General features: G+C 33.3%; 1 protein-coding gene across 4 annotated transcripts in view; it reads right to left on the bottom strand.

Moving 5' to 3' along the window:
- LOC130648961 (WD repeat-containing protein 7-like) overlaps positions 1 to 14850 on the bottom strand; it is a 54920-nt gene that overhangs the window by 16120 nt on the left and 23950 nt on the right. For all 4 annotated transcript variants that reach the window (XM_057455112.1, XM_057455113.1, XM_057455114.1 and 1 more), the window contains 9 exons: positions 14728 to 14838; positions 14332 to 14366; positions 14106 to 14202; positions 13874 to 13956; positions 13669 to 13757; positions 6327 to 6389; positions 3893 to 3969; positions 3627 to 3783; positions 3331 to 3551 (listed from right to left, as the gene is read on the bottom strand). In XM_057455112.1, the coding sequence (XP_057311095.1) occupies positions 3331 to 3551; positions 3627 to 3783; positions 3893 to 3969; positions 6327 to 6389; positions 13669 to 13757; positions 13874 to 13956; positions 14106 to 14202; positions 14332 to 14366; positions 14728 to 14838 (933 nt within the window). The remainder of the gene's footprint in view (positions 1 to 3330; positions 3552 to 3626; positions 3784 to 3892; positions 3970 to 6326; positions 6390 to 13668; positions 13758 to 13873; positions 13957 to 14105; positions 14203 to 14331; positions 14367 to 14727; positions 14839 to 14850) is intronic.

Genomic DNA, 14850 nt, shown 5'->3' with positions numbered 1-14850 from the left:
CTGAACTCTTTCTGTCTCTCAGACTGGCTTACACATCCACCTAACCATTCTCATATCATTCCTTTCTAAACAGTCAAGATCTTCCTGCTTCACTGCCCATGTCTCACTACCGTACAACATAACACTTCTTACACAGGCCTCATACAACCTACCTTTTACCTCAATTGACAGGACTCTGCTAGTCAACAAAGGAAGTAACTCTCTGAACTTTTTCCAAGCAGAACCTATCCTGCAAGTTACACTTCTTCCAACACCCCCTTTCACTGGCCAACATATCACCTAAGTAACAGAAGTTCTCAACTATCTCTAACGAGCCACTGTTGTACATCATTAAAGCTGGAAATACTTCATTCTCTATAATCTCACCTTTGCAACGCTTGCATACAAACTGAATGTCAGCTCTTAACCTTCCACTAATACTACTGCACTTCTTATGTACCCAATGCTTGCAAGTCTGACAAAAAACTACAAGGTCACACTTGGCTGCAATGCTACTAATCATGACTTTAGACTTTGTTGTGTTTACCTTTAGCCCTTTCTCTTCTAGTCCTTTCTTCCACTTCTCAAACTTTTCAACTAATTCTTCCATCGACTCTGCTATGAGAACCAAATCATCTGCATACAATAACTCCCATGGACAACCTGTTCTGAACTCCATGGACAGCGCTTCTAAGACTAGAATAAACAACAAAGGACTAAGTACAGAACCATGATGTACACCAACATTTATACTAAATTCATCACTAAGTGAATCGTTAATCCTGACACGACTTCTAGCATTGCTGTACATAGACTGTACCATCGTAACTAGCCACTCATCCACACCTAATTTTCTCACAGCCCACCAAATAACTTTACGTGGCACTTTATCAAAAGCTTTCTCTAAATCTACAAAGGCAAAATAGAGATTCTTTCTCTTTTCTAAATACTTTTCCTGAAGCTGTCTGAGTAAAAATATTGCATCTGTAGTGTCACGCCCTGGAACAAAACCAAATCAATTCTTTCTCTAAGTAACTTATCAATCACTCTTTCAATAACTTTCATTACTTGATCAACCAACTTCAAACCTCTATAGTTACCCCTTTCTAATGCATCACCCTTGCCCTTGAAACAATTTACTATTACACTCGACTGCCACTTACTCGGAATAGCACTATCCTTTATAATCTGGTTAGCAAGACTTGTAATAAGCTCAACTCCAATATATCCAGATGCTTTTACCATCTCTGCAACAATACCTGATACTCCTGCAGCCTTGCCAACCTTCAATTTCCTAATAGCCTCCACTACCCATTTTGTCTTGATCTGCATAGCTGGCCCTTCTACAACATCATCATCAGAAAAATTATCCTCATCCCAATCAAACTCAGTGTTAAGCAACCTCTGATAATGATTCTTCCAAGCTACCCTTTTCTCCTCCTCTGTGCTAGCCAAAACACTTTCATCATTACGTATACACTTCTCACCTACAACATCTTGATTAGTCTTCTTCATTTGCTTTGCTATCTTGAATACCTCATTGCGCTGGTTTTCCCTTCTTAACACATCTGCAAATCTGTTTCTCTCTGCTTCTGATTTTGCCTTATACACTGCTGTACGAGCGCGACGCTTAGCTTCTAAGTAAATATTTTTACTACCACCTGACTTCCACTCTTTCCAAAATTTCCTCTTTTCCTTTATACACTGGTCAACCTCATTATTCCACCACCAGGTTTGTCTATGTCTAGCTGGTCCTTTTGTCCACCCACAGGTATTATCAGAAGCTTCTAGAAGACAATTCTTCAAAGTAGTCTAAGTACTTTCAACATTGTCACTATCACATTGACCATTGTGGGCTAACAGCTGAACTTTTGCACTAAATTGTCTTGCTACAATCTCTTCCTTCTGCTTCCAGACTTTCCCTTGGCTTCTTTAACACTCTTCAAGATAATATCACAAACCAGCAACCTATGCTGGGAAACACACTCTTCCCCTGATATAACTTTCAAGTCCTTCACCACTTTCTTGTCTGACTTTCTAATCAGGAAATAATCTATCTGTGTCTTACAACCACCTGACTCATATGTTATCAGCCTACTCTGTCTCTTACTGAATGATGTGTTGTAAACCACCATGTCCGTTGCCATTCCAAACTCAAGCAATCTCTCTCCTTCCTTATTTCTGCTCCCAAATCCATAGCCTCCATGCACACCTCTATACCCTTCAGATCACTTCCCAACATGACCATTAAAGTCGCCGCCCACCATGACAAGTTCAGTGTCTCCAAATTTTATGTGACTGCTATTAACTCATCATAAAACTTATATATATAAAAAACAATTGCTTTTTATCGTTGGAATATCTTCAGCTTTTTTTCTCAACTTGTGATCACATAAGTCCTAGGGACTTCTTATGTGAGACTTTACCACAGCAAATAATTACTGACGATATATGTTTTAAAAATACGTCATCTTGATTTACAAAAGCTGCAACCCTTCTTTACCCAATTAGTGCTTTGGGGAAGTAAGGGATTGATTCAATCCCCTCCCTTGCCCTTTTTCTAACTTTTTTCCCATATGTACGGCATGTTGAAAGTACAGTAAATTTCACAATTTCCATCAGAAATGAAAGGCCATTGATAAAAAATCATGCACAACCTGTGTCTAAAATAAAAGTCTTTTGAAATATAAATCATGCACATTTAAATTTTTGTTTGATTGAAGCGAAAATTAATATGTCATTTAGAATTTCCTATGCAAATCTATCAGGTGAGTCCAACTTGTAAAAGTACCTCGGGATCCCTTTAATGTTTTTATTCTACACACTTTTTTATAACAATATTAAAGTCTAATATTTTTATAAAGCATTGTTTTTAAAAGCACAAAATTGATGGCTTGTTTTTAAAAGCACAATTTCATGGCTATTCATCAAATAGTTGATGCCATTTCACTTTACATCAAAGTACATCAGATTCATCAGAGGAACATTCATTCTCAGACCTGGGTAGGAAGTGACTGACGACTAAGTCTTCACTTCAACAGATGGCACAATGTCAGCAAAAAAATATATTTCTGATATTAGGATTATATACACAAAGTTCGGGTGAAGTCAAAAAATTGGTGAATTTACACAAACAAAATGACCCTAAATGTGCCAAAATTTTGCTAAAAGCAAGGTTTTGGAACATTGAAATTTTCAAGAATTTAATTTGGGGAGCAACAAAATTGACAAAGATTCGTGACAGGTTATTTCTGTAAATTGTGACAGTGCTAATTAAAGCATTCCCTAAAAAGCACAATTCTGGTAAAATTTAGTCCATTTAGGTAACAAGGAATTAGGTACAAGCCTCACATTGCATTCTGGAGGTGTTACCATCAGTCTCAATACTTCGCCACCATGACAATGGAATGTGTGCAAAAGAGTACCAGAAGCTAAATCCCAAGCACGAACAGTGAAATCTGAACCACCGGAAATAAGGTAAATTTCATTGTACCGTGGATTTTCGTCATGTGGATAGAGTAAACATGTCACAGAACCGGTGTGACCATGGAAGACTTGATATATGGACATGTCTAGACAAAGACATTAATTAAGCAATTAACACATATCACTGCTGCATTGTTATTGATGGTTTAATTTCAAATTACCTGGTGACGGGTCGGCATCACAAGATTGTAACAGTTGCGATATGGAAACTCTGATAGCATCAACAATCACAATAGTTCCATTTGATCTTCCACAAACCATTTTTCCTTGGGAAGGTAAGTATAGACTACTTCTTATATCAACTGTCCCTTCGCCTTCCTAAAAAAAGTTTTGATATTTAACATCCACTAATCTTAGGCCTAGGATTGTTAAACACAGCACTTGTGGTACCATTTGCATGCATCCTTGTGAGATTCAAACAACTTACTAAACCATCGATCAGGCCAACTGGTGATGTAGCTTCCCATAATGCCTTTAAACTGGATTTGGCTGCCACTGGAATAGCTATCAAAATAATCACAATACTAGGTGGTTAAACATTTTTAAAAGTCAGGGAGTAAAAACATAGGCACCATGTTGTTATCTAAACTAAATTATATTAGACCGAACTTCACCTTTAAAACTGCAAGGTGGTTTTAAAGGAGAAGTTCGGCCTAAAAAAATTTTTTATATTTATTGTATAATTCCACGTATTTATACTTATATGGAATGTCTCTAATGTTGACACAAACTTCTTAAAAAAATTCTCCGTTTTTTAAAAAAGAGCATCAGGAAAAAAAAGCTGGGTTCTAAGTATGACGTTTCATAGTTCAAAACATTGCATCGCGTGACAGAGTCAAAAACAAGCTACACAGTTTGCTAAAAGAATCTACTTTTTTCTAGCTATATTTCTTTTCAAATCTGTAACAAATTACTTCTTTGAAAATAGTGTCAATTTGTAAACAATCAATTTGCAGCGATCCAAGCTCTAAAAAGATGACATACCTGATTTATCCACTCTTAGTCCCTTAAATTTTGAACCAGAATTTTCTTTGGAAGAACTGAATAAATTACAAACATGTAGTTCCGAGAGTGGTGAAGAAGCAGAAGAAGAATTTTCTAAGATCGGCAACAATACCTGGTGTCAATGCGGTGGTCACTGTAGAGTGATGGAGCCATCCAGCAAAAGTTTGTGTTGCAGGGATACAAATCAAACTCCTGCCAATCATTTCGATGATAAAGTAAAAAAAAAATTAGCCAAGCATAATTTTTGTTTTTCGTGTTTAAAACCATAACAAAACTCTACATATTCCCTTTAGATATTAGTCTTCACGTTGAAAAAGAAATATGCCCATGAGCATGACAACTGACTGAAAACTTCTCTCATCAAAGTATTTTGCCTAACATGAGTTTTATCTCCAAATCATTCAGCTCTCCTTCGCATATATTTTATTCAGTATTATTTGCTACTGTCAAAACAACATCACAAAAAAAACACAAATATGGTTGTTTTATTCTATTCAGCTTTACAAATCGAATATGAAAGTGTGCTCAAAAATCAAAACTTGAGACGGGGTTACTTTAAAGTTTTTTTTTTTAGAAAAACAATGTATAACCGAAGCCGAAATTTTTGGAATGGCTTGTCTTTGTAAACCAGTATTCACCACTGCACTTCTGCCACCAATAATTTAATTGTCGATGCAATACACTCGGTAGAAGACAAGACCAAAATTTTTATTACCCCCGTCTTACGAAAGCATATGTAAGTAAAAAAATTTACACGTGAAAAAAAAACATTCAGCGCTGGGGAAAGAAAATATGAACATGGCTTATTAATGGCTGTAAGAGAATGATGAATACACTCGGTAGAAGACAAGACCAAAATTTTTATTACCCCCGTCTTACGAAAGCATATGTGAGTAAAAAAATTTACATGTGAAAAAAAACATTCAGCGCTGGGGAAAGAAAATATGAACATGGGAAGAAAATATAATAACTTTTTTAACATGGTTTTGTTTTGGAAATGGCTATAATAAATGAAATTGTGTTGAATTTTTCTAAATACGAGAACGACAAATGTTTGGCTGTTTGGTGAAATATAGCTAAAAACATAACTATCAAATATAGCTAACAAATCTTTCGAAGCACTCTGGTTCAAAATGTCAAGAACATATATATAATCCAGAGTCTTTTGGCAAGGTACCACTTCTCTTTATATTATGTAGCCATTTTTTTCAAAGCTTTTTATTTTTTTCGCACTGGAAATCTGATAAGAGACTACCCGATTTTTTTTTCATTATTATCTTCATCTTTTGTCGTCAGCTTTTTCTTCTCTACCTCCTTATTTTCCTCGCTCCCCTTTACTTTTTTTGCTTTTTCTTATCGTTACTTCGATTTATACAGCCAATGGTAGCACAATTTGGCATATTAAAATAACAAAAATCTATACACAAAATGCTTCTCATGTGATTACACCTAATACCCAACACCGAACTTAGCTTTTTGAACTATAAAACGTCATAATTTAAACTCGACCCAGCCTTCGTAAAAATGTAAGGGGGTCAATATACTGAGGTGTGTTTACGCGTGCTTACACAGATTATTTCAGAAAAAAGAGGGTTTCACTTGAAAAGAATTATGGTATCCGTTTTTTTTCTTTTATGACTATTGATTATAAAAATATAATTTTTGACCAAACTTCCCCTTTTAACACTTTATTTTAAAAACTCTTTATAATTTATCACTATCCAGAATATACAAATATGTTCGCAAAGTTTTGCAAAATTTTAAGAGACAACGAAATAGAGTTGCTCTTTGGATGGAATGAACTAGTGATTTTATGAACTTCACCATTAGAACAAACAAGTTTAAAAAAGGAGTACTTCTTATAGCTGGTGTATCAAGAAGAATCGTTTTTCGAACTCCTTCATCTGAAAATGTCACTTCTAAATAAACAAGCACAAAAAATAAAGATATCAAATTGGAGGGGGGAGGGGGAACTTAAAATGGCCAAACTTAAATTTAATACATGCTTTTTTATATTTAATGCTTTAAAAGCAACACGAGGGTTAAATTCCTTAGTTAAAATAGATACTTATTAAAAGTTCAAAAGATAGTAAATATTGGTTCATAAAAGCAATTTTTTATTACTATTATTTACCCATGATAGCATCTTCAGTTCCTAATGTACTGTTATCAATGAGGGTCCTGATTAGGGGGTCCTAGTGTATCCAAAGCTTTTATCTCAATGAAAGGTGTGTAGGCAAACAAACCACCTAAGATATCAATCTTATTTTCTCTCTGAACGTAAAGCAGAAGGGATTGATTTACACTTTTATATTTTCTGACAAGACTTTACTAAGGATTGAACCCATGACCTTCCGCACTGGAGGCGTACAATCTATCACAAAGGCACCAGTTAATGTGTCTTTTTATCCCTTTATGGGTCTACATTATTCACTGTTTAACATGTTCGCTACGAAAGACGTATATATACATCAAGTGCGCTATTAGAAAAATATGGATGACAAATATATTTGTGTATAATACAATGATGATTTCTATTGAAGTTATATTTTTAATTTGAAACCTAAACCTGAATTGAATATAATCTCCAAACTTTCAAATTTTGCATTTATAAATCACTTTTGGTTTATTAGAGATAAACATAGAGATACAAAGTTTTAATAATTTTACTATATTTTTCCATAAAAATAAGGATATGTATATAAAAACATAAGCTAGTAAGTGTAATACTATATAGATTTATCTTCTCTCTAAATAAAATAATATCAATATTACATCAAGAAATATTTGCTATCAGTTTCCTAGGTTTCAGGACCTCTGATTTTTATGTCACTGTGGTAAAGCCTAAAACAGGGATCAAAGCAAAGAGTTGATTTGTCTTTACAGTACCGCATGCGTAACAGGATTTTTTTCGGATTCCCTTTTTCTTGCAATGCTGACATTTCCTAGATGGATGTGCTTTCTTTTCCGTTGGAGGTAGGGGTTCTAAATAGTGAAAATTCCAAACTGATCGTAAGTAAACAGAAGGTTTTAGCACACCATTAAGATTAGTCACAATTATTTCTCTGAAATCAGTTATTGCCATTGCCTTTCTTTGTGGTGCGTATGTTTGATGGAGATCATCATCATCATCATTCTCGGCTTAACGTCCGTTTTCCATGCTAGCATGGGTTGGACGGGGTATATTAATGACCCTCTTCCAATCTGATCTAGACTGTGTTAGATCTAAACTCAACTTCCTTTCTATCAAGTCTGTCCTTATAACCTCTTGCCAAGTCTTTCTCGGTCTGCCTCTGGGCTTTGCCCCAGGAACTATCAAGTCTCTACACTTTCTTACCCAATTATCCTCCTCCATTCTTTCCAAGTGCCCCAGCCAATTCAATCTTCTTATCTGGATAACAAATAAAATAACAGATAAAATGAATTTAATAGGAATATCTCAAACATACGCACTCCAACTTTCTTATACCATCTCAATGTTTTGCACAGGGCAGAATTATTCGATAACATTTAGTCGCTTCTGTCAACTCCCGACAAGCCCTGATTATAATCTTTCACAATATTGGGCTTCATTTTTTCCCCTCATCTTCTGTTAGTAACACTTACCATTTCAGCTCAATGCCCATCTGGGATAGTTAACACTTCTCTTTTATCCTTCCATTGAAAGACTGTGATGTCATTCATTGAGTGCCAGACCATATCCCCTATCTTCATCTTTTTTGAAATAACAGATATTAGGTTACGTTTTCTATCTTTCCTCAGGGTTCCAGATATGTAAGGTTTTTCGCTTTGACAAATACTCTGTTAGTGAAACAGAATTGTAGAAATTATCCGTAAACAAATAGTATCCTTTGTTAAGGTATGGCTTCATCAATTTCTACACTATTGCTCCAGTTTGGCCTAAGTAATGTTTGTCCTTGAACCCTTGACCTCCATAGATTTCTATGTTAGGAACCAAGCCATCAGAAGTACACAATTCGTAAAATTTGATACCAAACTTATGGCGTTTACTTTTGATATATTTTGATATATACTAAATATCAGTTGCCCATGCCATAATATCATGGATTCATTGGGAGACTTTTTGTCAGGAGTAATGATTTCCGACATCAATTTGTTGAAATGATCAAGAACTAATCTGACTTTAACTAATCAATCATTCTCAAATTTTGGTTGATCACCAAAGTGTAAAAAACGCATGATACTTTCAAAGTGTTCTCTGCTCATAACACGTCGGAAGAAATGTACTCCAGTACTTCTTATAGGATGGAAATGGAATAAGTCCCATGGCAAAAGTTATTCCAATAAATTTCTTTATTTCATCCATGGTTTCATCCATCTTCCACCCTGTGTAATTGGATCGACGACATAATGGACGAGATTTGTTTATTGTTTTATCTGCATACTTATTTGTTTCTGTAACTAAGTCCTGAAGTAATTTCTCAGTCAATAATAGTTTAAAGAGGAAAGCCGGACTTGCATTTGCAGGAACATTGGTTTTGATGCCGGATTCTTCATTGAACTTAAAATTTTGGGGACTTGGGTTATTGACCAGTTATCTGTTTCCTTGTCATTTGGCAAAACATTTTCAGTATTGTGTTCTCCATTTGCACATGTGCTATCTGACACTAAAGGTGTACTAGTAGTATTCGCATTACTGTTGTCAGTTTGATCAAGTGATTGTGCATTATATCGAGCAGTTCCTCCATGAGTTCTTGGACCTCTTCCTCGTGCTCTAGAACTTCTACTAAGACTTTGGACTCCTCTTCCACCGTGTGTTTTTACTCTACCACGTGAACCTCAAGTAACATTTTCCCTGCCACAGGTAATTTTTCTACCCCTTGTTGTTGTGGTTTTGGTTGCACCTTTCTTTAAAATAGTGATTTTTCTACCTGAAAAATCATTTTCAGGTGCTACTTCAATTTCTGAATATGACTCTGATGAGGAACCTTCAGATTCACCATCATTATCTAGAGAATCCTGTGAGTCTGATTAACAAAAATTGGTAATATATTCATCTTCCGTCCTGAGACATACCAAATCATTACACAAGACGATTGACAAATATATTTGTCATTCTTGGGCACACAATACTATGATTAAAAATATCTTTTTTGAAGCCTATAAAATAAGAAAAAAGTTTGGCAGGGGTGTCCATTGTGTGAAAGTCCCGTTGTCCTGGGAAAAGACAACTCTAAAGCTTCCATAGCCAACGTGTTAATTTGATTATTATAAGATGTATACCATAGTAAATTCAATTGCTTTCTATTTTATTGGAAAATAAATTTTATTCCAGACTTTGGATCTCTTTGATGAAAAAACATGATTTAGGTTTTTTACACTTCAGTGTCTCTATGTGCATTTTTCCACAAGTCAAACAACTAGTTATCTATATATTAATATGCCTTGTTTGTATGTGTGCGCACGGTGAGACCAAAGACAAAAATATACAGGTTCTATGTGTTATTCTGAACAGCGCTTCAAGCTAAACACAGTGGAAGGAACAAAGTCACAAAAGTGTGACAAAAATGGTAACGGATGATTATAATCCGTAATTATTTGCCTCCATGATTAGGTGGATTTTTTTATATTTTGCAGAAGAGGATGGTATGCAATAGACAGAAATATCTAATTTATGTTGACTTACAATTTATGTATTGCAAATTATGAGATTTAAAATTTTTGAGTACCAGGTAGAAATAATTCGACTGTTTACTTTTTTTATATTTTGTGATCTTTTGTATGATTAAATGTTACACCCTAATAGCCCTGATGTTCTATAAACTTTTATGGGAGAGATGGATATGTGACCGAAATAACTGGTTTTTCCATACTTAAATTGATTACATTTTGTGTAAGATCTTATTTGCAAAGACAAAATAATTGATTTTTGTTAATTTGGCTTTGGCTCTGTAGATTTACAATATACGGAAATGATTTAAGTTGATAAATATTGATTTCTTATATATTGTGTAAAACTTTTGAAGGGTATGCAATAGACTGAATATCTGATTTTGGTATGACGTGTTACAAACTGTACAGTGTGGAAATTTTGTAATAACCTTTTTTGTATGACTTGGCAATATATGTTGCATTTTTTAATATCTGATATACTTTTTCCATGGCGTACTTCTGGCATGGCAAAGCAAGTATAAATTTTCGCAGATTTCGTTTTATATGTAACGGGTGGTAAACGCCTTTGATTTTGTTGGACTTTTTGCATTTTAATTTTATTTTAATTTTTTTTGTTGCACCTGCTTATATTTTTAAACGTTTTCGTTTAAACGGACACAAATATAAAGTAATGCAGACTGTGAGCAACCTCGATCCAAGGGATTTTTTTCTTTATAAGCGTGGACAAAAAGTAAACAAGGTTGTTAATTTGCAAATCATTTCTCATTATTGAATTTCATAATGGGTAAAATGTAAAATTTATCCCTGAAAATAAAAATTCAAGCAGTATTTTATATAGAGGATCTATGTTTGTATAGCAAAATATATAGATCTATGTTTGTATAGCAAAATACCTATACATAGTTTAAACATGTGAATATATTGAGAACGAAAAGAGCTTTGTTAAAATTTAAAAAGACTTGTTACCAACTTTTAAGCTCTATAATATAAGTCCAGCATCATTTTATACCTTGGGTTCCCTTCAATATTTAAAAAACAAAGACCATTATCTTGGTAATAATGTATACAGACTGTAAATTTAGACCCAAATTAACAAAAAATCAGTTCATTTGGCATGTTGTATGTTGTCTTTACACATAAATGTTGCACCACAAACCCACGTAAACTTAAAAGTAAAATTAGTTAACACTAAATGTTAAGAAAGAACAGTTTCTAGAAAGTGAGGTTAAATTCACAAAAATCAAAAAAATTTTGAAATGTTGTATGTCTTGATGTAAATGTGGAAAAACAACTAAAAAAAAACACATGAAATTTAATTCTAGAAAAATTTGTCCTTTGGTATTGCATATTGTACTCCCTCCTCTTAGTCTAAGTAAGACTACTAAGGTAGCTATAGATAGAAAAATAACAGTACTTGAAGGCTTTTAGCTTTAGCTCCAGTATAGATAGCTAGCTCAATATAAAATGGAGATTTAGCTAGGTACATAGCTATTTATACTTTGTAAAATACATTTAAAGAGAAAGAAGCTAATAATTCCTTTAAAAGCTAAGAGGATTGTAGATGAATAAACGATTTGCTTAAGTCACATGTTGTTTCAATGCACTGCCTTATGTTTAATACTCGATGATTTACCACAATAACTTGGATGGTACAAGAAAGTTAAGAAAGTTTTGTATATATGAAGACAGCCCTACAGCTAATAAATGGCTTTGTTTTATTTTTAAGGATAACCCAGACAACATAACCTTACAAGTTTAACACTGTCGTTATCAAAATAGTTGATAAAGACCTAATCTTGCTCTGTCAAGTTAATTCCAAAGAGAATAAGAACAATTTTAAGAACCTTTAAACTATTTTCTTAGAAAGGAGAGCAACACTACACCTAGTAAATATTTTTTATTTATGTAAATGTGTGACCTGTGACAAAAATATTTTCGTAAGAACAGCAGCATGTTCAGTTCTTTCTTCATCTTTGAAAAACATTGGTTTTCTGCCAGAACCAAAAATTATAAACAATTTGTGATTAGTATTGTAGGTTTATCATTTCTTGAACATGTTTAAGAAATGATAAATGATACAATTGTTGGCTAGCTTTTTAAAACATTTAAAGACTTGTTAACCAATTTTTAAGGCTCTATAGTAAAGTCCAATGTCATTTCGTACCTCTTGTTCCCTTTAAAAACCAATCAAGATTTTTCAAATACAAATACCTAGATAACTTTTCAATCTATTTTACCTGAAATTAAATTTACTCCTTGCTCACCGCTCTTATTTGTAAAGGACAGTATGAATCATACCGAAATAACTAAATTCTTATTTTGTCTTTAACTGTTCAATTTCTGCATTTTGTGTAAACTTTTGTTGGAGTAGATGGTATACAATATACATTCTGTTTTAGATTTTAGGGAATAGACAATATAAAATATGCTAAAGAAACTGATTTTATTTGCACTTACTGCCTGACTTTTTTTGACATTTTGGATAAAAATGTTTAGTAGAAGACGGTATGGATCATACTAAAATAATTGTAATTTTCAAATTTTCATTTTTCTGTTATTAATACTAAAATGCAAAATTTAAATGACTGTGTTCTTTATTTTTGCGACACTATATATACTTTGATATTTCTTTATATGGATTTAATGAGAAGTACATACATACATACTTATTTATCACAAATAGTTATGCATGATAGCCATTCAAAAACTAGTAAATATATAAATATATACAAAATTTCTGTTCCTCCTGAGTCCTTTCCTGACCTGAAACATATACAGAAACTTAAAGGACAATTCGAAAACAATTGTTGCCAGGCATAAAGCATGGTGAAGGAAAACATTTTTTTGAAATTTTCTAAAACTAGAACTTTCTAAAACTAGATTCTTATAGCTTTAGCTACCAGATTGTGTGACTTACAAATTGATTTTTGTTTAGCATAAACTTTTATCAGGACGAATGCATGCAATATTGTATATTTTGGGGACTAAATAACACTTGACATTTTTATGGGTAAATAAAATGGACAAGGGTTTACTCCTCCCATGCCGTTACCTTTTACATATCACATTAATTTTTTGATAGAGGGCATTATGCAATAGACTAAAATAATTAAAATTTGTAATTTTTGTTATTTAGCAGGGCAACCGTATGCGATAAACTAAATAATAAATTGTGATATATAAACTTTGTATGTTTTGGAAATTAAATGATAACCTTTTTTTGGCCATCGACCTGATTAAATATGTTGAGAGAATATTTTCAGTGATTTTTTGGGTTGGATGTAACAGTTTAATGTTTTTTGTGAACTTTTTCCTTTTTTTCCTTTTCGCATTATCAAAGCAAGTAATTTTGCATTCAAAAAAAGGTTCCATAAACTTAAGGAAACAGACTAATAAGGGACAGAATTATTTTCCAAGTTTTCTACATTTTTGCAACTTTCCAGTAATATATTCCACTTCCAGGAGTTATCAAAAGTAGAAAACACTTAAAATATTGTCCTTTCTCTGAGACAATAAACAATAACTTTAAGAACATACCACACAAACAACAACAAATCAACGAACCTGAGGGATTGTGTCTTTTATCACTTCCAGATGAAGCTGACAAGACTTGATCTGCTGCTTCACTGTCAGGTACCTTCCACACTGAAATCCTGCAAAATACGTCTGTAATTTTTATAAATACAACTAGGTGAAATTTATCTGCATGCAAATAAATAAGAACCGTTAACCATTTGACAACTATTCGACAAAGATGTTAAATTGTTACCCTGCACATGCTCCTTGAAGCAGCAACTTATAATAAGGACCACGCCTTCCATATGAAAATGCCATAGGATAATCAAATGTATCCTAAAAAAGAATTGCAACATTTTTTACATATGGAAAAGGGTACATCAGAAACATTTAATAGCATTAGGTATAAGAATATATCTTTATACAAATGTAAGAACTGTTAACTGGCCGAAAATCTGAGGAAAAACAAAATGATTATCTCTTACCCCTTCTACACACGTACTGAAGCTACAGAGTGGCACTGGTGTTCTTGATGAACTAGCTGCTAATATAGAGTCACTTTGTTCTGCACCAAGAAGGTACCTGCAGGTGGGTTTTTTTGTGATATTAGTTTGGTAGTAAAAAAAAATATTTTATAGCTCAACTAAAGAAATGGAAGGCGTAATTCTTTTAACAGAAAAAACAAAACAAAAACTGAAACAAAAAATATACCTTGAAGGTAATCGGTATAAGAAAGCTTTTCCCATCTATTAAAAAAAAATACAAAAAAATGCGAAAGGTTAAATGCATATGGGGAAATTTGCCACGATAGTCAAGTTAGCATTAAAAACTGGTTTGTAAATGTGTAGTGGAAGTCATGTTAATTAGCTTGATGCAAAATGAAAATCTGAACCACACCATCATGCACAAATAAACTAATTCTTACAAATCACACAAAAAATAAAAGAATGCCATTGCTATACGAATTCATGTAGCATGTTGCAAAAACATTTCAACATGGAGCTATTTGTGTTGAGTGAAGCTAGAATTGCTGCACAAAAACATCAGAAAGAAACATCTGTGTATTTCTGGTATAATACAAAAAACATAAAAAATCTAAAAGATTACTTTGTTCCATATAAGAACTCTATTGGTTGCCACAAAATCACCATTAGTAAGCGGGATTTTTTGTGGTGCAGGCAATGCAGCAAGAAAACTGAAGTCACTGGCATCAAATATCTAAAAGTATAC

The sequence above is a fragment of the Hydractinia symbiolongicarpus genome, chromosome 7, assembly GCF_029227915.1.
Source record: "Hydractinia symbiolongicarpus strain clone_291-10 chromosome 7, HSymV2.1, whole genome shotgun sequence".
NCBI classification, from domain to species: Eukaryota; Metazoa; Cnidaria; class Hydrozoa; order Anthoathecata; family Hydractiniidae; genus Hydractinia; species Hydractinia symbiolongicarpus.
Note: the sequence above shows the minus strand (reverse complement) of the source record. Positions and strands in the feature narration are given on the sequence as shown.